Raw genomic sequence first — 21,153 nt, 5'->3', positions numbered from 1 at the left:
GTTGAGGCTCCGGGAAGGGTGGGGGTCAGGGCCCCTAGAAGGGGAGACTGGGGCAGGAAGGCAATTCTAGGGAAGGTCTGGGGGGAGGGGGCAGGATTCTGGGGAGGAGGGATCTGGGGTGCAGGATGCTGGGGACCCCGCTTGATTCAGCGCGGGATGGCGGGAGGACGACCGCAGCCCCGGGGGTGGGGAAGGCGACGATCACTGTGGAGGAGGCCCCGGGACGAGCGTCAGCGAGCAGGCTCGCCCAGCGCCGCGGAGGCGCCGCCCGAGTCCCCGCCCCTTCCGCCCTCCGAGGGCGTTCCCTCCGCCCGTGGGTCCGACGTCAGCCGTAAAGCCGGCTTCTGTCGCGAGGCGGCGCTCACGGCGCCTGCGCAGACCCTGAAAATCGGCCGGGGCGGCCCCGAGCCTTCCTTTTCCGGTGGCGGCGCCGCGCGGTGAGGAGCTCGCGTGGAGAAGAGTCGCAGCCATGCCGTCCAAGGGTCCGCTGCAGTCCGTGCAGGTCTTCGGACGCAAGGTGAGCCGGGGGCCCGGTGGAAGGGGCCGGGGCGGGCCGGGGCTGGGGCCGGGGGACGTGGGAGGGCCGGGGGCCCCGAGCTCACGCCGCCCCGCCTCGCCTCGCCTCGCTTCCCACAGAAGACGGCCACGGCCGTGGCGCACTGCAAACGCGGGAACGGGCTCATCAAGGTGAACGGACGCCCCCTGGAGATGATCGAGCCGCGCACGCTGCAGTACAAGGTGCGGGCTGGGCGCGGGCGTCTGGGACGGAGGCCCTGGGAGATTGGGGAGCCGCGGTGGGGCAGGGAGAGCGCTGGCTCACCCGAAGATGGGGCTGGGGAAGCCGGGTTTCCTAGTTGGGAAGAGTAAGGAGAGCTGAAGGCACTCGGTCTGCAGCGTCTGGAGACCCAGCCAGCCAGCCCCCAGGAGCAGGCGGCCAGGGGACTAGCGCGGTGCATGCTAGCCACCCCGATTGCCGACCTCTGATAGCGCAGAAACGTAAGTTTGCAGGCTCACGTGCGTGATCCTAGTACCCCGAGGAGCAGTGCCACACGAGTCGATCCTAACCAAGCGCGGTTTAGGTCAGTGTGAAAGAAAAACCCAGCGGCAGTTCTCAGAAGTCTCAGGAGATCGGTAGCACCTGTGTGGGTTTTTGTTTACTGGTGGGCAAAGACTTAAGAGACAGGTGCAAAAATAAATCCTCTTTTGCAACCCAGAGCTCATTGTTGTATGAGTTTTGGTACATGTAAGAAGGGATATCACACTCAAGACAGTTCACCGTGAGTCCAGACAGCGTTGGTGATGGTGCCACTAGACTCCTGTCATGAAGATACTTTTTAACAAGTAGCATTCCTCTCAAAAGGAGAGAACATGTTTCACAACGGGAAAGACCAGTTTCCTTTAGATACTGGGTATGGGGGTTTTGTAACTGTCAGTTTATTTGAAGGATTTGTGTGCCTACCCTGTTGTGCACTGGGGAAACAGCAGTCATACAGATCGATGGCTCTGGGCCTGGTCCTCATGGAGCTTTTCTATGGACTAGTCATCAATGCTGGACATAACTTGATCCAAAATGGTCAGACTGGGATGTGAGCTAAAGAAGGCTGGGGAGAGGATGGAAAGACAGACTGCTCAGGTTGGAACTTTGCATTACCAGCAAATTGTCTTGGTGATGTCTTCCCTAACAGTATCCTGAGAACAGAGAAACTGGCTTTGCTTCCTGCTTTCTTGACAGCCCGTCATTCCTAATTTCAGCTTCAGGATGTCTGAAGCCCTCTCCCAGTCTCCATGGGCACGGGAATCTGAATGGTATAGGGATTCCAGAGTAGATCATCTGTGTTTTCCGCCACTAAACCGAGGGTCTTTACACTTAGTTGCTTTGAATCTTTTTTTCTCTGGTGATGGCAGGAACCACACAAGAGGAACGCCTGAGGAGGGTGATTAAGCTGTCTGGGTTAGGACTTAACCTTGTTCATTCCCCTTTTCTCTAGTTACTGGAGCCCGTTCTGCTGCTGGGCAAGGAGCGGTTTGCTGGAGTGGATATCCGGGTCCGTGTGAAGGGTGGTGGTCATGTGGCCCAGATTTATGGTGAGTCTCAAGATCTGGGACTGTGGGTGTGAGAGCCTCTGGAGCAAGGCTCTGGGTCTAAACAGACTTTTTCACTGTGTCTTGCAGCTATCCGACAGTCCATCTCCAAAGCCCTGGTGGCTTATTATCAGAAGTGTGAGTGGAATGGTTCTTCCTAGTGGGAGGGGAAACTATGAGCACAGATCGGAAGACCTGTGGTTATTTCACTCTCTTGTCCCTTTATCTCCAGATGTGGACGAGGCCTCCAAGAAGGAGATCAAAGATATCCTCATCCAGTATGATCGAACCCTGCTTGTAGCTGATCCTCGTCGCTGTGAGTCCAAGAAATTCGGAGGTCCTGGCGCCCGTGCTCGATACCAGAAATCCTACCGATGAGCCCATCTCAAGGATCAGGGTTACCTTTGTAATAAACATCCCAGAGCTTTAGTGTTCCCGTTTCTTTTGTGGTCTTTTGCGAGGGTTGGGGGGTGTGGGGTTTGAAGACGGTTTCTCTGTGGCTTTGGAGGCTGGTCTGGAAATCACAGAGATCCACCTGCCTCTGCCTCCCAAGTGCTAGGATTAGGTGTGTACCACCACTGCCTGGCTTTCTTACTGATATTGAAGTTATGAACTGCAGGGGTCTGCCTGTCAATACCTGCCCAAGTGTGTCACCAATCCAGGCATTTTTTAATTTGTTTCACTAGAACTTGCCCTGTAGACCAGGCTGGCCTATAACTCAAAAGATCTGCCTGCTCTGCCAAGTGCTAGCATTGAAGATGCATGCTGCCAGGCTTAGCTGGAGTGTGTTCTGAAGCCAGTTAACATATGGTTGTTAGCTGTGGGCAACAGGAATTGAATTTGGCCCTCCCTCGGCCACCTCACCCCTGCCGCCCCAAGTCCCTCTCAACTCTGCTTTTTTTTTGGGGTTGAACTCTGGTCCTAATACTTCCAAAGCAAGCGCCAGCTATGTCAAGCATTCTCCCCACCCCGTTTTGGTTTTGAGTAGTAGTTATCTTATGCTGGGCTCTGTCTACTTTGGTAGTTAGAACTTAGGTGTGTACAACTGTCATCACATTTAATTTATTTTGGTTTTTCCAGACAGTTTCTCTGTGTAACTCTTGCTGCCCTGGAACTCTAAACTCCCTCCTCTACCTTCTGAGTGCTGGGACTAAAAGTGTGCATCACCACTCCAGCACATTGTCTTTCTGCCCTCTATCTGCCTGGTTTGTTTTGTGTGGTAGCAAGCCCAGGGCTTTGTACCAGGTGAGATATCTCCACCCTTTTGTGTTGCAATGAGCCCTTACTCCACAGTCTTTGCTCATCATAAACTCCAGGGCTCCAGAATCCCTGTGCCTTAAGCCTCCTGAGTGCTGGCACTAGAGCTGTGAAACCACACCCAGCCCCGCTGTTTAAATGCCAGGAAGAGTGGCGGAAATGGGTACTGCCTGCCTATAGTCTTTGATACAAAGCAAGTCCAGACTGCCTGGGTGATGGGAGAAGTCGGTGCCATGCCAGGCTGAGGAAGTTTTAAATGTCAGCCAGCAGTATTGCTGTCATTGGTAGCCTGGAAGGCCTACTGCCAGGTAAACTCAATGCCTCTGTTGTTCTGAATCTGCTGTATGGCAGAGTCTTGGTTTAGGTGCTGGGGGCTTGAGGCTAAGGTAGATCCCCATTGTTGAGTGTAGGAGACCATGGAGCTGATGTATAACTGCTGGGCTCAAGTGCCCATCTATTTGCTAGGTCTGTTGGGTTGGTACATGCCTGTATTCCTAGCACTTAGCAGAAGTCATCCTTGGCTGTGGTGGGGAGTTCAAAAAACACTGCAGGCTGTGTAGTGCTTGACTTTAGTCCCAGCACTCCGGAGTTGGAGGCCAGCCTGGTCTACAGAGGGAGTTCCAAGCCAGCCAGCCAGGGCTGTTAAGCAGAAACTGTTGAGGTGGGGGGGACTCACACAAAAATTATAGAGGCTGGAGAGATGTCTCAGCAGTTTAGATCGAGCCCTGTGGTTAGTCTTCAGAGGTCCCGAGTTCAATTCCCAGCCCCCGTGTGGCAGTTCACAACTATTAACTCCAGTTCCAAGGGATGTGACACCTTCACATTCATACAGGCAAAACATTTAATGCACATTAAGAAAAAAGAATTGGAGCTAGTATTTAGGAGTTTCTGTGGATGTCAGTCCTGTTGTGCGCTCTTCATTTGTAGAGGAAGATAGGAAGCGTGCCAGGAAATGGCTCACTCAAGGGGCCATGGTGGAAGGTGGAAAGGTTCAGGCCCTTCACAATGACGTACTACAAGTCACCCTACACCCGCCCGTGCCCTGCAGACCCAGGAAAGAGTAGTCCTATTGTGGGAGAAGCCCACATCCACAGAGTAGCCGAAATAGCCCAGAGGGCCTGGTGGGTTTCTGGGGGTATGAGTCTGAACCTGCTGGTGGATTGTTGGGTCTTGTTCACACACACCTAAGATGTGATCCTGGGGCCTTGGTCACCAAAGCTCACTCTTGACAAAACGCTGTTAAATGGAAGAGTTGGAGCTGGCTTATAGAAGCAGTTGAATGGCCAGTAGCCAGTGAGCTGTACTGCTGAGTGCTGGCCTTTGAGACCAGCCTTACATGTCAATTGATGGGAAAATTCACACAGCCTGGAGATCACCACTGAAGACCACACATAGCCACTGAGGAGAGCTGCTCACTTATACTTAGTTCCTTATTTGTTGAGACAGGATTTCATGGAATCTTGGCCGACCTCAGATTCTCAGATCTGTCTGGCTCTCTCCTATCTGCTAGGACATTCCCATTGGTAAGAGGGGTTCCATGGGGCAGCATTGACATCAGGCAGAGAAGTGGAGCCAGGCTCACTGAATACCAGAAGATGGAATGCCAGACTCAGTAGTACCTGACATGCTCATGGTGACCTGTTACGGTGATGAGAGTGTCTCTGAGAAAATATCCCTCCTCGTGACAAACCATGTTCTGCAGCAGAACGCTGAAGGTAATGAGAACTGGAGGAAGACAGCAGGCTCCACTGGGTTTTTTGTTTGTTTGAGACAGGATCTCTACAAAACCTTGCTGTCAGTCTGGTGTTGGCGCACACCTTTAATCCGAGCACTCAGGAGACAGAGACAGGTGGATCTCTGAGTTCGAGGCCAGCCTGGTCTACAGAGTGAGTTCCAGGACAGGCTCCAAAGCAATACAGAGAAACCCTGTCTTGAAAAAATAAAACAACCCCACTCCCCCCCCCCCAAAAAAAAAAAAAAAACCCAAACCTTGATGTCTGGGAACCTATAGACCAGACTGGCCTCAAACTCAGAGATCCGCCTGCCTCTGCCCATAAATACTGGGATTAAAGGCGAGTGCCACCAATGCCCGGTTCGTTTTGTTTTCTAAGAAGAGCTTTTGCTGTGTTGCCCAGGCTGGCCTCCCAGATCCTCCTGCCTCAGCCTCTGGCGCAGCTAGGAATGCAGGTGCTGGCCACATAACCACTGTCCCCCACCCTGACTGTAGCTGTGAGCAGGCTGACAACCCCCCCTGAGGCCCTGGTAATCTGGGCTGCAAGGCATAGATAGGACTTGGAGTAAGAATGGAACTCATCGAGAGAAGGAGCTGCTGAGGACCTATGATTTTCCCAGAGGGACCAGAGACCCCCTTTACTGGGCGCATGGCTCCTTTCCCAAAGGCACAGCTGGAACACATCTGGAGAGGGGAATTGTTTCTCCTTGAGCCAGGCTCTGCAGCAGACAACCCTTTCTCCCTCCCTACCTCCTTGAATACCGGGAATTCCGGCGCCGCTGGGAGCCTGGGCCAGGCTGGGAACTTTCCTACAGCTGGGGGTGGCTGGGAATGTGCAACTCTGTAGAGGCGGGGGGTGGGGTGGGGGGCAGCCTCAGTCCTGACCTTGGGGAAAGCCTCAGTCACTATGAATGTATGTATGTGTGTTGGGGGGCGGGGGAGGGGGGCAGACATAGGACTCAGCTCCTAGGGAGCCCCTCGATACACAGTCCAGGCCCTGTGGGCACAGTGGCATTCAGGAAGCAAACAGCTCCTTTTATTGAGTCTGGTCTTGGGCTGGTTGACTCACAATCACCTCTTGTAACCCTGGTGGCTCTTGGCACTAGATGGGCAACTCGGGCTGTGGCTTGGTCCCTACTCAGCCCTTTCCTAGCAGGGAGACTAGGCAAATCACTTCTATGCCTCAGTTTCCTCTTCCTAGTTTTGGATTGAGAGAGAGTCTCACTCAGTAGCCCAGGCTGTTTCCGCATCTCTGTAAGGATTAAAAACAAGGAGTTGGAGAGATGTCTGTGGTTAAAAGTGTATACTGTTGGGCTGGAGAGATGGCTCAGTGGTTAAGAGCACTGGCTGCTCTTCCAGAGGTCCTGAGTTCAATTCCCAGCAACCACGTGGTGGCTCCCAACCATCCCTTACGAGATATGGTGCCCTCTAGACATGGAAGCAGAATGTTGTATACATAATAAATAAAATCTTTAAAAAAAAATGTGTATACTGTTCTCCTAGAGGGCCCGAGTTCAATGCCTAGCAGCCATGCTGATTAGCTCAGAGCTACTTGCCCATACTCCAACTCCAGAGGACTCTGACGCCCTCTGTGAAGAATTCAAAGAAACCAACTGACAAACAAGGGGTGGAAATAGAAGCAGCTCAGTGGTGGAGCGCTTGCCCAACAATCACAAGGTCCAGAGTTCAATGCCCAGCACTGCAAACAACAAAAGCCATCCTCAGGGTGTTGGGGAGGTAGCTTAGTGGCCAAACTCTGGAATCTCAGGCTCCCAAGAGTCTGGTTTTCAGATGGCAAAAAAACAAATCCAAACAAAACCCTCACGAGCCTCTTAGGGATGCCGAGGGTCAAAACAGAATGAGCTCACACCGAGTGACAACCTTAGAGCCAGCAGCTAGTCTGTAATGAAGCACAGCCTCTGGCTGCTAGCCAATGGCTAACAACCAGATTCCTGAGCTCTGTAGGTTAGTTGGAGACTGTGTGTATGTGTGTGTGACTAGAATGACTCCCTGGTGAGTCACGGGTTAAGATGCACTGAGAAATGACAGGATATGCTCGCTGGAAGCTAAGACCATTCCAAAGAGACAGGAAAGCCAGAGCTCTGAGGAATGTCACACACCAAATAAAGAGGACTTGAATTTACAGCCCCACGACACAGGGATGCCTCAGAATTCCAGGGAGGATTACAGACAGGGAAGGAAGGCGCTGGCATTCCATCATCAAACAAACCGTTTAAATTATGCTACCCAGCAAGCCACTGGCTGGGAGGGAGCAGGACACAAGCATAAAAACCGTTTTTGTCCTGCAACTTGAGTTATTTATTCTGTGGGAGACAAGAACATGCTGAGAACTGTAGAGGTCCCAAATGAGGGGTGTGGTGCGTGTGTGTTTGTGTGTGTGTGGTTGGGCATAATAATCAGGATATTCATGGGAAACAGGGGGCCTGGATGTTTCCAAGGAAACCAAATGAGGGGCAGAGCCCCTACAACTCCAACTTGATCCGCCCTGGTGTCAGCATGGAAATGTCCTGGGCATTTATGGCACTGGAAGAACCCAGTCAAGGAGGATGGGTTGGTGAATAGAGAAGGTGGTGGTGGTGGTGGTGGTGGTGGTGGTGGTGGTGTGTATGGATGAGTAAACGACAGGCAGACAGACGGGAGGATAGCAAATGGTGGGTGGAGATGCAGAGTTAGATACTGGATGTATTCAGATGAAAGAATGGAGTAGAATCAGAGTTAGGATGATGAACGCAACTGGATGGATGGGTGGATGGATGGATGGATGGATGGATGGATGGAGAACAGGGTAAAAGTTGATGGGTAAGATACTAGATGGGAAAATGGGTACCTACAGGGGCAGAGAATGGAAGTGAGGAAGCAGAGATGGCAAGGCAGCTGATGGTTGCCAAGGGTTAGGGTTAGGGTGTGCACCATCATACATGCCCAGCTTCAGCAGGTTGGCTTCTTGGATGGGTATCAAACAGTTCTGACCGCCTGAAAACCACAACCCAGATTCTAAGTTCCTAACGTCCTCCAAAGATCCTGAGGTTCCCCAATTTCGCCTTTTTTTTTTTTGAGACAAAGTCTAGTGTAGCTCAGGTTGGCTTTCAACTTGCTATGTAGCCGAGGATGGCCACAAATGAATGACCCTCCCTTTCCACAGACTACAAGTATACACTATCACACCCAGTTTTTTGAGACAGGGTTTCTCTATGCAACTTTGGAGCCTCTCCTGGCACTTGCTCTGTAGACCAGGCTGGCCTTAAACTCTGAGATCTGCCTGCCTCTGCCTCCCGAGTGCAAGGATTAAAAGCGTGCGCCGCTGCCCGGCTCACACCGAGTTTGATGCAGTGCTGGGAATTGAACTTATGTCTTTGCGAAGTCTGAGCAAACGCTTTAGCAGCCCACCCACCCTGAGACCCTAAATGCTCTCAGAGTTTTCACATTTGGGCCACATCGGCCCTTCCCATTCATCACGTCTTCGAATCTTCCACTACCTTCAAGAACGGCAAAACACATAGCATTTCATAAAATTAATTAACAAAATAACCATGACCCCATGAGGGCCATCTGTGAACACAGATTCCCAAGGCATGGAAAGCTGCAGCCATCTCCGGACCTGTGTCCTGACTCTAGATGTCCCAATGGTGGGTGTCACCTGGTGAAAGTTCTGGAAGCTTAGGAAGATAATGTCCAGGCTTATATTTGGGACAGGGCATCAGGAGCCCCCTGGGCCTTGGGAAGGCCCACAGGCTCCTGGGTGGGGGGCTGCCATGAGAGCAGGGTGGTTCAGCCGGACCTGGGCTTTGGCTGGCCGTAGGCGCCCACCACCTCCTACCTGGATACTAACTGTGGTGGCATAGCTGAGCCTCCTGGCAGGAGGGGCTGGCGGCTGGGGTTGAGGTGGTGGTGAAGGTGCCCGTGACGTAGGGGCAGAGGAGGACCAGGGACCCTGGGAGGCCACCAGGCCATCTCCGCCAGGTCCCTGACGGCGAGCCAGGCTCTGGCTGATGTATGACGCTGCCAGGTACCTTGAGAGGGCAGCTGCACTGGGGCCCAGGAGCTGGCGAGTGGAGAGGGAGGGGTTCTGCAGTGGGGTGACGTCTGAGGACTCGGACTTGGCAACAGGAGAAACCAAATGGCCTCTTGGTTTAGATAACTCCATGGTGGTGATTAGGCCTTGAAGGTCCCGAGAGCATCCTTGTTCAGTGAGAGGAGTGACAGCTGAGACACGGCCAGCCGTGGGGTTCTGCTGGCCCAGTAAGGGTGAAAGTCTGGGGGCCGGTGTGTCTGTGAGGCGGGGCTCTGGACCCAGAGAATCTGGGGCTCCCTCCTGCTTGGGGAACGATGGGGGAGCTTCGGCCCTGATGTCTGTAAGGATTTGTGGCTGGGACATGGGTACGGTTGCTGGCATCTGAATGTCTTGGGACAAGGAAGGTAGAGGGCTGCACGGGACACAGCAGTCTGGACGACCTCCGTGTGCAGACAGAGGTAAGGCACTAGGACCCTCAATGTCTGGGGGGTCAGGCGCCAATGGCAGTGGGGTGGTGGCTGGGATCTGAAGGTCGGGGTTGCTTGTGCACACTAGTAGAGGGCTGACAGCTCGGCCACCAACAGCAGCTGGGCCCTCATCAATGCTGACACCTACTTCTTCCCCTCCTGGGGTACTTGCTGGGCTTTGGCTGTCTTCGTGACTTTCTTGCTTGGACAAAAGGGGGGTGGCTAAAACCCTGACACTAGCACAAGCTTCCTGTTTAGGCAATGCCCCAGTGGCTTGCATTTGGAAGTCTGCATGACACTCTTGCCCAGGAAGACAGGTGGTGGTGGATGGCACCTGGATTTCCATGTAGTTTCTATGCTCAGCTGAAGAAGTGGTGGCTGGAACTTGACTTTGATCAGGCAAAGTGGCGGAAGCTGGTACCTGGATGTCTGGAGGCTCTTCTTGCTCGGGCAAAGGGGATGTGGATGGAACCTGGATATTCTCCAAGTCACTTTGCTCAGGTAAAGGGGTGGGTGGAATGCAGCTGCTCAGATGGTCTTGCTTGGGCAAATCCAAAACATTTAGACCCTGGGCATTCAGATGATCTCCTTGCTTAGACAAAGGTATGGCAGTTTGAACTAGAGCAGCAGGGCCCAGAGGGACAGACTCCTGGGCACAGTTCAGTGGGAAGGCCAGCTCACATACAAGCACATGTCCAAAAGCAGGCAGAGGCCCTGTATAAAAGAAAGAGGATCAAAGGCTAAGCAGTAGAATCCCCCAGTGAGGGGCTGGGGGTGTGGCTCAGTGGTAGAGGCCCTACTTAGAATCACCCAATGAGAGGCTGTCTTGAAAAACAAAAACAAACAGCAAAACACGTAAGTTACCTGGCTCAGCCTCCTCCTGGGGTGGGCAGGGGGATGGCTGGGGTTGGGCCAGGACACGAGGTCGGCGTCGGGGGGCATTGGTGGATGCCCTAGTCTCAGCTCGCTGCATCTGCTGAATCCGCTCGCTGTAGAGTCGAGCCAGCTCTCGCACCCGGGATGCTGACCGCTCGGAATGTGGCATTCCTGCCTTCCCGCTGGTGCTGCCTCCACTAAGGTCGGAATCCTCCAGGATCAGCAGCGGTTCAGGGAAGCCAGGCCGGGCCAGCTGCCCCTGCTCCAACGCTTGCCAGGCGCTCCGGATTTCTGAACAAGAGCGGTATTCCAGTTCCTCCGGGAATCCTTGGACTTGGGCGCCATCCTGGGTCTGCACAGCTGGGAACACCACGCCTTCTTCGTCTTCCTGCTGCCCCACTCTGCTTTCTGAGGGTGGCTCGCCCAGTCCTCCTCCTCCGGGATTGTTCCCAGTCAACAGTTCCCTCCTGGTAGCTAGAGGCTGGGCAGGCTCCTGCAGGGGTCCAGGAAGCCAGGAACCACAGGGGAAGGAAGGGGTGCTGGCCAAGCTGGGAATGTCTGGCACACTGGACATGGGTGAAAGGCAGGGCATCTCAAAGACACCAGGGATGTCAGAGAGACTGGGAAGGCAGGGAACCTCGGGAATTTCTGGAAGGCTGGGCATGTTGTTGGGAATCTTGGAAAGACTGGGCATGCAGGGCATTTCAGCCGAACTGGAACCTTCCAGCCCCTCTAAGACGTGGAGTGGGGATGGCTCCCGTTCATCGGCTTCCAGCTCTTCGTCCTCCTCCTCTTCTGAAGACTCTCGGCTGGGCAGGGCTTGGAACGGGAGGGGCTCGCTTTCAACTGGTACCCTGGAGTCTCTGGGGAACTTGGGAATGTCGTGGGTGGCGGGCTGTAGTGGGGACACAAAGAAAGCCAAGACATCAGGGGGATGGGGTGGTGTGCTGACCTGGGCTGTGTTCTCTGCCTGCCCAAGGCAATGATGGCCGTTGCAGCTCACCCCTGGATCCCTGAGGCCTCTCTGGTTAAGCAGTTCTAGAATTTCCTCCGTGATGGAAGTCCCTGATGGGTCCAATGTGGGAGGCCCAGCATCCTCCAGGTCTTCAGGGGGCCCAGGAGCAGACACCGCGGGCTGCAACTCAGGTGGGGGATGGAGTTCCCCTTCACTGCCAGCATGCTTGAGAGGGGTGGAAAGCAAGAGCCAGGAGTGCTCTGTGCCCCAAACTCCCAGCCCCTCCTCTTGCAGATGGGGGAGTCAAAGACCCCGGCCCCGAACCTCTTATTCTTTCTTTTGGAGAGGGCCTTATGTCTCCCAGGCTGGCCTTGAATTTCTAATCCTCCTGCCTTCCTACCACAGACAGCCTGGCTTCACCATCACCCCCTTTTTAAAATGCGTGTAGGAGATGGAACTCAGCGTTACCCCCCAAAACCACCCCCAACCCTTTCACTGAGAGATAGGGTCTCACTATGTAGCCTGAGCTGGCCTAAAATTCAATATGCAAACCAGGTTGGCCTTGAACTCACAGACATCTGCCTGCCTCTGCCTCCTAGCTGGGATTAAAAACATGTGGAACATCACACCTCACCTGCTAGTGCCCCCCCTTTAGTTTTTTTTGAGACAGGGCTTCTGTGTGTATTCCTAGTTGTCCTGGAGGAACTAGCTTTGTAGACCAGGGTGGCCTTAAACTCACAAAAGATCTGCCTGCCCCTGCCTCTGCCTCCCAAGTGCTGGGATTAAAGGCAAGAGCCACCATCGCCTGCCATGCTAGCCCAATATTTTGAGACAAGTAACTTGCCCCTGCTGCTTTAAATTTTTTGGTTTTTCGAGACAGGGTTTCTCTGTGTAGCTTTGGAGCCTAACCTGGCACTCGCTCTGGAGACCAGGCTGGCCTCGAACTCACAGAGATCCGCCTGCCTCTGCCTCTCTAGTGCTGGGATTAAAGGCATGCACCACCAACAGCTGCTCCAAACTTTTGACCCTCTTGTTTGTAGCCTAAATTGCAATCATCTGCCAGGCTTAATGCCCCCCTCATTCATTCATTCATTCATTCATTCATTCATTCATTCATTCATTCATACATACATACATACATAAATACATACATATGTGTGTGTGTGTTTTTTTCCCCCTGAGAGTCTCATATGGTTCAGGTTAGACTAGAACTTGCTTGTAGTCAAGGATGACCTTGAACTCCTGACCCTCCTGCCTCTATCTCTCTTGTGCTGGGATTTCAAGCTTGTGCCACCACATCTAGTTTTATGTGCAGCTAAGGGTTCAAACCTAGAGCACGCTGGGTAAGCACAGAACCAATTTAGCTACATCCTCCGGCCTTTAACCCATGCTGTTCCAGACCCAAGAGTGTGGAATTTAAATTTTCCTCTCCACCAAGGCATTCAGGTCCCCAGTGTCTGGCCCAGGGCATTTCTCAGTTCTTACCTTGACTTGAGACTTCTCTGGGGATGGAGGAGTGAAGAACAGAAAAGAGTGAGACACAGGAGTAAATTATTCCCTGTAACAGACTAGCTGCCCCCTCCTCCATCTCCAACCACCCTCAGGCATCCCTGGAGAGAGATAAGGACAAACTGACACACAGGACCAGCCACTAACCGTTCTGGGGAAAAATGACATAAGATTCCTTTGCTGGCTCTGGGGAAGGACACAGGATTATCAGGAGGCCAGGCCATTGGCTCCCTGGGCCCCCTTGAAGCAGTGTGACTACTCACCCGACTGCCTGCGGCCACGGCGGCTGCCAGAGAGTCTTGGAGACGGAGCTTTGGGAGAACCGGTCAGAGTCCAGTGTGAGCCCAGCCCTTCAGCCTGGGGGAGGGCCTGGGGACCCAAACCCACATTCTATCTGTTACCTGGGTTTCTTCGGCCAGGAGTGAAACTTCGAGCATCTCGAGGGCGGGGAGAGTCCAGTGGGGCTGTTGGGGGCTCTGGGATGAGTTTGCTTTTTGGAGCACCTGTGAGGGAGAGTTGAGGGACTAATGGTCTACTTTCTTGGGAGCATCTCCTCTTTTAGCATGGGACCTCATCCCAGGCCCCTGGACTCACAGTGCAGGCTGTTTTCCAAAAGAACTTGCTTTGCCTGAAAGAAAGGGAGATGGATGTTAGAGGGACGGGGTCCAGAGAGCAGACCCTGAGGGCTGACCATTCCCTGGAATGAATGATGGCTTCTAACAACAGGCCAATGACAGGTAATCCTCACTGCCCTACAGTGTAGGCACTATTCCTCCAGGTGAGGAAATCCAAGGCCAGGGACCTTGTTGCCTAAGATCACAAAGCAAGAGCATGCTGCATCCCAAAGCCAGAAAGCCTAATTCTGCAGGCTTAACCATTTAAGTAGCAAGAGTGCCACACCCACTACTTGGGTCTGCCATGGAGCCTGGGCTCTATGGTCACTTGCGGTGCAGGTCCATACCTTGGCAGGGATGGAAGCCGGGTGGTTCTCAAAGAAGAGGCGCTGGAGACAGTGAATCCACAGCCGTTTCTCTTCTTGGTTCTTTGCCTGGGGGTGTGAGGTAGGTGGAGGTCAGGGATCTGGGTTCTGAGCTTCGGCAGGGGTGGGTGCCAGCCCAGCCCAGCCCCTGCATACCTGGAGCAGATGTCTGTGCTTGGGGATGGTCAGATCGGACACCTTAAATCCTAAAGGGTCTCGAGGAGTCTCAGTGACGCTCAGATTACAGCACTGTGGGGAGGAACAGAGAGGCTGGGGTGCTGAGACCCTCCTGGAACCATCCAGAAAATATTGAGGTTCTCATCTCCTAGAAAACAGCTCCTCACGGGCTGTTTTGCCTCTGACCCCACTAGGCTGGGCACTGCTCACCCCCTCACCTTGTATCTCATGTATCTTCCTGAAGATGTACTTCCTCTTCTTCCTGATACCCATGAAGACCCCCTCCATTTTTAAATTTTAAAAAGTCCCAAGTCTCACTATGTAGCTCAGGCGGTCTCAAAATCCACCCCCCCAGGGTTTCTTTGTGTAGCCCTGGCTGTGCTGGAACTCACTGTGTAGACCAGGCTGGCCTTGAACTCACAGAGATCTGCCTGCCTCTGCCTCCCGAGTGCTGGCATTAAAGGCGTGCACCACCAACAAATTAAAGCAAATTTAAAGCCAGCACAGCATATGTAGCAAGTTCCAGGCAGCTAGACTATAAAGAACACCGGAGAAAGGGCTTAGTGGGGATAGAAGTACTGTGTCCATCCTGGAGACCTGAGTTCAATCCCCAGATTCCACAATTCCACAAGGTGGCAGGACAGAACTGAATTGTGAGAGCTGTCCTCTTGCTCTCTCACTCACATTCGTGTGCGTCGTGCACACATACAAAATGTGGGCCATTGCCACATGGCTCAATCTGCCCTTCGTTCTGGAGGTCGGACTCCCGCTTTTGCTTTCTTTCCAACTAAAAATCCTTCCTCCTTTAATCCCAGCTTGGGAGGCAGAGGCAGGTAGGTTTCTGTGAGTTCAAGGCCAGCCTGGTTTAAACAGTGAGTTTGAGGTCACTCACAGCTACTTAGTGAGACAAGAGACAACGTCTCAAAAACCAACAAATTATATTGCTGAGGGGTGTGCTATGAGTCTGTGCATCCATGTGCTGATAGAAGCCAGAGGTTTTGGATCCTCTATAGCTGGAGTTCAGGTGGTTTTGAGTAGCCCGATGTGAATGCGGAGATGAAATCTGGATCCTTTATAAAAGCCATCTCTCCAACCCGTCCATTTTCATTTATTTTTACATTTACGTGTGCGTGTGCGTATGGGGGGAGTATACACACCACCAAGTACCACTGGAGGTCAGAGGACAGTTCTGTGGAATCTTTACTCCTGGAGCCATGTAGCTAAGCCACCTGAGGTGTTCACTGTTGGTTTTTTTTGGTTGTGTTTTGTTTTGCAACACGGTCTCGTTCACTTCACAGTCCTAGCTAGCCTAGAACAGGCATAGATCGCTGTGCCTCTGCTGGGATCTGTTTTTGAAACAGGATCTCCCGATGCCACCTGCACTGACTTTGAGCCCACTCAGGTCTGGCTGGCTTCAAACTTGCTTCAGTCTCCAAGTGCTTGCTTGGTTTTCAGGTGTGAGACACCTCACCCAGCTTCTAGCCTTTACTTTCTGATACAGAATTTCATCAATTTGTCCAGACTGGTCTTGAGCATTCTCTGTAGCCCAGGCTAGCCTTTGAACTTTTGATCTTCCTGTCTCAGCCCCCCCACCTCCACCCCCCGTAACTGGAATTACAGATCTAATGTCACTGGGCCCAGCTGAATACGGTCCTTGGGAGCCAGGCTGTCCCCTGAAACACCCTTTGGGTATTCAGGTGAGAATATACTGAAGGCCCAGACCCCACCCCATATACTCACAAAGATGTGGCCCTTGTAGGTGTATTCATGCCCCCGGCGTTTGGCCACAAGCAGCATCCGTGAGAACAGGAAGAGCAGGCGCTCACCCCCTCGCAGCCGAGGTCCTCCCCCGCCGCCCCCACGGAAGGTGCCTTCCAGCACCAGCTCTCCAAAGGCGCTGAGCTCCGGTCCAGTCCAGCCACCTAGCCGCCGCTGTACTTCCTGCCGGGACCACACCAGGCACAGAAACAGGCCCCGGGGGTTGGTGGCACACACAAACAGGCCAAAACAGAGGTGTTAGTGACAGGGATGTCCCCCAGCTCTGTCCCCCAGCCTATCTAGTTGGCCCAGCCCGCCCTGGGGCCACCTGCAGGCGGGCGGCATGCTCTTGCTTGCGCTTCATGTCATTGATGTACCAGGCCACCGCCGTCATGGACACGATAGCTTCCTCAACCATCTCTCGCCCTCCGGTGTCTGGGCCCTCTGACCAGTGTTTGCCCAATTCCTGCCAGTTATCCAGCGGGGTACACAGGGTGAGGAAGAAAAAGAGAAGGGAAGAGGAGAATGGCAGGAGGCGGAGCAACGTGGAAGGGGCGGGGCAGACCACACACAGCCCAGGGACCTAGGGGTGACTGTTGGACCCAACCATGCCCCTCCACAAGCCAGGCCCCAGGGGCCACAGCTGACCTGCAGCAAGAGATGGTACTTCAGGATACGCTGAACTGGCTTCAGCAAGAAGCTCTGCAGAGGCAGGGAATGCCGGAGCTGGGCCTGACGTTCCTGCAGCCACAGAGTGGCTGGCGGGGACAGTGACAGCTCTCGGAGCAGGGCCAGGGAGCTGGAGGCACAGCACAGATCAATGGTAGTTGGTGCTCCAGAGAGAGCATGCAGGACTGGGAGGGTTTGGCTAGTGGCCAGGGTTCAGGGGCGATCAGGTCAGGGCAGTTATAAGGAGGACTGGCAGGGGCTGTACCGGGGCTCTGGGTGGGCTGGTGGGTTAGAGGGTGGAGGGTGGTGGCTGGCACACTGGCTCACGGGCATGGCCCCGGGGTCAAGCAGGGATTCCCTCTGCCTCACCTCGGGTAGTTCATGCAGTACAGCGTGTAGATGTCAAAATCCTCGCTCTGCGGGGACACGGGAGTCAGCAACACTTAGCTTCCCATGCCCCTCACTACCCGGGGAAGCTAAGCTCAGCCAGCCCAGCCCAACTGTTCCCTAGCTCAAGCTGTGTTACTCACCCTTTGCACAAAACACTCTGCAATGCCCCCTGCACTGTTGCTGTTCTCCAAGTCCTCCAGGAGCTCACTGTGGGGGAGGGGAAGAGTAAAGGACCACCTGCCTCCTTGTCCCAAGGCAAGACCAGGAGTCCAACAGACAGATGGGAAGGAGCCTAAGATGGCTCCAGGAGAAAGCCTATCCCACTCATTTTGTCTCTGCATGGCTTCATAGTCTTCAACCCAATAACCCTGTCATAGTTGGCATGTCATGACCTAGGGAGCGACACACACAACAGCCCTGGGAAGAGGGTGTTGGGAATTCCCAAATAGATGATCTTAAAATTCAGTAGCTAAATAAATAAATAAATAAAAATAAAATTCAGTTGTAAGCCAGGCAGTGGTGGCACTAGACTGTCAGGTCAGTTACTTGAGAAGCAAGCAAAGGAGAATCAAGAGTTCGAGGTCAGTGTGGGTTACTTAGTAAGACACTTGCCTCAAAACAAAACAATGAGAAAAGCTGAGGACATAGCTCAGTGACACAAAGCTTGCCCAGGACGCTCAAGGTCCAGGGTTCAAGCTCTAGAGTTTTTGTTTAAGTTTTTTTCTAAAGGGCTCTAGGCTGGGAGGTGGTGGCACATGCCTTTAATCCCAGCACTCAGGAGACAGAGGCAGGAGGATCTCAGTGAGTTCAAAGACAGCCTGGTCTCCAGAGTGAGTTCTAGGAGAGATAGGGCTACTACAGAAAGAAACCCTGTCTTGAAAAACCAAAAGCAAAACCAAAGGCTCTGTTACAAGCCAGGCATGATATGCACACCTGTAGTCTCATCCCTCAGGAGGCTGAGGCAGGAAGATCTCAATTTTTAGGCCAGTTTGAACCACACCAGGAGACCCTATTTAAATAAAAAAAGAAAAGAAAGCCAAGACTAGCTGGGTGTGGCGGTGCATGCCTGTAATTCCGGCACTTGGGAGGCAGAGGCAGAGAAATGAGTTAAGGTTTCCCTCAGCTACACAGCAAGTTCCAAGCCAGCCTGGTTACATGAGACCCTGTTTGTCTCAAGGAATAAAACACACCATGAAAGCTTCTCTTGTGATTCTGAGATATCACTCTTAGCCAAGTGGGGAGCAACCAACTGGCTTTGGCCAGAGCTGAAGGTGTCCTAGGCCCTGGAATCACACTGCTGAGTCTGGGAAAGTTCTAGGCACCCAGGTCCCACATGACCCTTAGAGCCCAGGCCTGACTCAGGTCTGATGTCCCAATTTAACAAGTGGCATCTGTGTGGTTCTACACCTCTCCCCCAACCTTGAGTCCTCACTTGTCCTCATCATGCTCACGGCCCTGTGTCACACCACACCACACAGGGCCACTATGGGGCACTCAGCTTAGTGTTAGGACACAGCCCCTCCCCTGCCCCAGCAGCCAGTTCCCTTGTGGTCCCCACCCCTGTCCCTGACCTGCTAAACTCATAGATGTCCTCGATGTTGGCAAACAGCGTGCCCACCTGCTCCATGCTCAGCCCCAGGACCCTGCCATCCATCAGAGGACCCAGGTAGTCCTGCGGGGATAAGAGGGGTTACAGAGGCCAAGGGCCTGGCCTGGGTCCCCAGTGTCTTCAGGTGCCTGCCCGCCTCACCTCTACGATGCTGCGAAGGTCCCGGACATACGCCCGCTCTGTCTCCACGATCTCCTTGGCCACCCTCTCCAACCTTGAGGGTTTCACTGAACCCTGGATTCCCACAGGCGACAGGTGAAGGCGTATGGGGGGCTCCGGCAGGGGCTCTGGCCTAGTAGAGGCTGGGCAGGCTGGTGACGGATCCCCCTCAGAGCCCACAGTGCTCAGGGAGGTGGAACTGCCGGATCCCCTCAGGGAAGCCATGGTGGGGGCTGCGGGGGCTGGTGAGGCAGGGAGCAAGTGGTCAGGGCTTCCGAGACACGTGTCGCTATGGCCCCCATCTTCACTCACACTCAGCCGAGAGTTCCCACTACCCCTAATTTTGTCCAGTTCCGTACTGTACCTATCAGAGACCTTCCCCTCAGCCTTGGGCCTTTGCTTTAATTCACTTCCTCCCATCTACCAAACTGTCATTAGGAGTCTGTCCAACTGACCTTGTCGCTCGCACAGGCACGGCCCCTTTATGCTCAAGTCCAAATTCCTCAGATCCATAGGGCCCTGTCCAGTGCAGCCACGGCGGATCCCTTCACCCAGTTCCCTTTCTACTGCTCATCTCTTTACGGCTCCCACCCTGTCACGCTCAACTTTGTCCAATTTTACTTAAAAGGTGCAGCCGCGGGCCTTTGTACACACTCTGTTCCCTGCTCCCACAAGGACACTTCTTTGTCTCCAACTCCTTCCTCCTGAATCCTCAGCTTATGGGGCTTCTCCGTGGCGACAGGGCCGTCTCGGCCACGGGGTTGGCAGCACTGGGTCAGCCACAGAGGGATGCTCATTGTCCTGATGCCACAGGCTCCACCTGTCCCGACCGCTCACCTGTCGGAGTATCACTCACAGCTGCGCAGTCGCAAGCTTCACCTTGGTGGCCACACCCGAGCCTAAGGCTGGGTTTGGACAGGCTGAGTCCCCGGGCTCCCTCGGGCATGGCTGAGTGGCACAGCTCGCACCTACAAAGAGACCACACTTCTTGGGAACCGGACTTGGCCGCCGCTCCAGCTCACAGAGTGCTGGAAGTTGGTACAAAATCCAAGGAAGAGGCCCCAGGGAGTGACTATTAGAGGAGACTACATACAAAGTGACAGAAAGAAGGGGGCCGCGAAGACAAGCTGAAGACGGGGAGCTCGAGACAAAGAGCGAACACAGCAAAAGTCTGCAAGTCCCATCTGTCTGCGTCCCCCCCCCCCTCCCCCGGGCTCAGGGATCCTGGGAACTCTCAGGCTCGCGCTGGAGCTGAGGGCGAGGGGCAGGGCTGGGAAAAACCGTGGGCGGGAGAGGCCGCGGGGTCCCAGGGGAGGGCGGAGGCTGGGGGACCGGATGCCAGGGTCCTGCAGACGGCTCCCTACCCCGCCCAGGACTGCGCGCTGGGCGCCGGCCCCGGGCCCTCCACCCAGCCCCAGCCGGCTCCTCGGTACCCCGGCCGCGGTCCCCACCGTCCGGGCGAGCGAGCGGGCGAGCGAGCGGGCGAGCGCTCCCCGTGCGGTCCCTGCCCCCGGCTCCCGGCTCCCGCCGGCGCCTCCGCTCCCCCCCGCCGGCACGCCCCCTCATTGTTCCGCCTCGGCGCCGCCCCCTCCCCCTGCCCCGGGCCCCTCGCCTCGCCTCCCCTCACCTCCCGGGGAGCTGCGGGCCCCGGGGTCGGGGGGTGGGTGGGAGAGTCCGGCGGGTCCGGACCGTGCCGCGCGGTCCCCGGGGAGGCTCAAAGCCCGGACTCGGGGTCGTGAACTTGGGGCTCTCGGACTCCGGAATCCGGGGGAAGAGTCGAGATGCAGAGTCCGGAGTCCCGGTGGGTGTTCTAAGATGCTGCAAGCCTCCCGCTCGAGTCTCAGCCCGGGGCGCTGGGGACCCGGGTTCCCGAGTCACCTAGGTAGGGGTGCGTGTGGTGGGGGTGATGGTGGGGGTGCCGGGAGCCCAGAGTTTCCCGAACCCGAGGGGCAGGGGTGAAGTCACCTCCGGGAGCGAGCTCAAGACGGGCAAACTCGTCGGTGTCTTGCAAGAAGTGATGATGGACGCTGCAGCCCTAAGTTGGTCGAGGAGCGGGGTCCGTTCCCCGAGCGGCTCCAGAGGGGATGTGGGGGGGTCTCGGGATCAGGAGTGAGCCCCCCCTCCGGGGTGGGGTGGGGGGATGCGCGGGCACGGGTCCCACGGTCCTCCCGCCTCGCAGCGGACGTCCCGGGCCCGCCGCTCCTCCAAGAGGGGGCGCTGGGCTTGCAGAGGTCCCGGACGCCCGGGCTCCGACCCTCGGAAGGCCGCCTCGGGCTCCGGGATGGGCGCCCCGGGGCTCCGGGGGCGGCGACGGCGCCGCATCTGGGGCGGGGAGACTCGGGTCCCAGATGTGGGGCGGGGGGCGGCCGCCCGAGGCTGCCCCTCCTCCCCCTGGCCCGCCGCTCCGGGCTCACATCCTGTCCCCCGCCCAGCCCCGCCCCTCCGGGGGAGGGGCCGCCTTCCGACACGCCCTCCCGCAGAGGGCTAAGGCCCCGCCCCCT

At 55.1% G+C, this 21,153-nt stretch overlaps 2 protein-coding genes and 1 non-coding gene across 6 annotated transcripts; 2 read left to right on the top strand and 1 right to left on the bottom strand.

Annotated features, from left to right (window-relative positions):
• Positions 1-356: 356 nt before the first annotated feature.
• On the top strand, positions 357-2,514 carry Rps16 (ribosomal protein S16). The gene is made up of 5 exons (XM_027430495.2): positions 357-517; positions 637-738; positions 1,989-2,085; positions 2,173-2,220; positions 2,315-2,514. Exons 1-5 carry the CDS (start codon positions 470-472, stop codon positions 2,458-2,460), a joined length of 441 nt encoding a protein of 146 aa, XP_027286296.1. The 5' UTR covers positions 357-469; the 3' UTR covers positions 2,461-2,514.
• LOC113837232 lies at positions 1,134-1,258 on the top strand. Its single transcript, XR_003487895.1, has one exon. It is a non-coding gene; the product is annotated as a small nucleolar RNA SNORA40 (small nucleolar RNA).
• Positions 2,515-8,589: 6,075 nt separating the features above from the next.
• Plekhg2 (pleckstrin homology and RhoGEF domain containing G2) lies at positions 8,590-20,618 on the bottom strand. 4 transcript variants are annotated; one of them, XM_027430496.2, is made up of 19 exons: positions 20,280-20,618; positions 19,490-19,620; positions 18,635-18,894; positions 18,456-18,556; positions 17,025-17,091; positions 16,864-16,910; positions 16,474-16,624; positions 16,154-16,291; positions 15,808-16,008; positions 14,047-14,139; positions 13,873-13,959; positions 13,506-13,539; positions 13,313-13,414; positions 13,175-13,222; positions 13,059-13,097; positions 12,888-12,904; positions 11,451-11,627; positions 10,436-11,342; positions 8,590-10,285 (listed from the first exon to the last, which is right to left on the bottom strand). In XM_027430496.2, the coding sequence occupies exons 2-19, from the start codon at positions 19,596-19,598 to the stop codon at positions 8,790-8,792; spliced, it is 4,074 nt and encodes a 1,357-aa protein (XP_027286297.1). In that variant the 5' UTR covers positions 19,599-19,620; positions 20,280-20,618; the 3' UTR covers positions 8,590-8,789. The 4 variants fall into 4 exon arrangements, with proteins under 4 accessions (XP_027286297.1, XP_027286298.1, XP_027286299.1 ...); XM_027430497.2 differs by having other exon boundaries at positions 11,451-11,632; positions 12,893-12,904; XM_027430498.2 differs by lacking the exon at positions 13,059-13,097.
• Between the last annotated feature and the right edge of the window lie 535 nt (positions 20,619-21,153).

Source organism: Cricetulus griseus, chromosome 9 (genome assembly GCF_003668045.3).
Source record: "Cricetulus griseus strain 17A/GY chromosome 9, alternate assembly CriGri-PICRH-1.0, whole genome shotgun sequence".
Lineage (NCBI taxonomy): Eukaryota > Metazoa > Chordata > Mammalia > Rodentia > Cricetidae > Cricetulus > Cricetulus griseus.
This window is presented reverse-complemented; position numbering and strand designations above follow the sequence as displayed.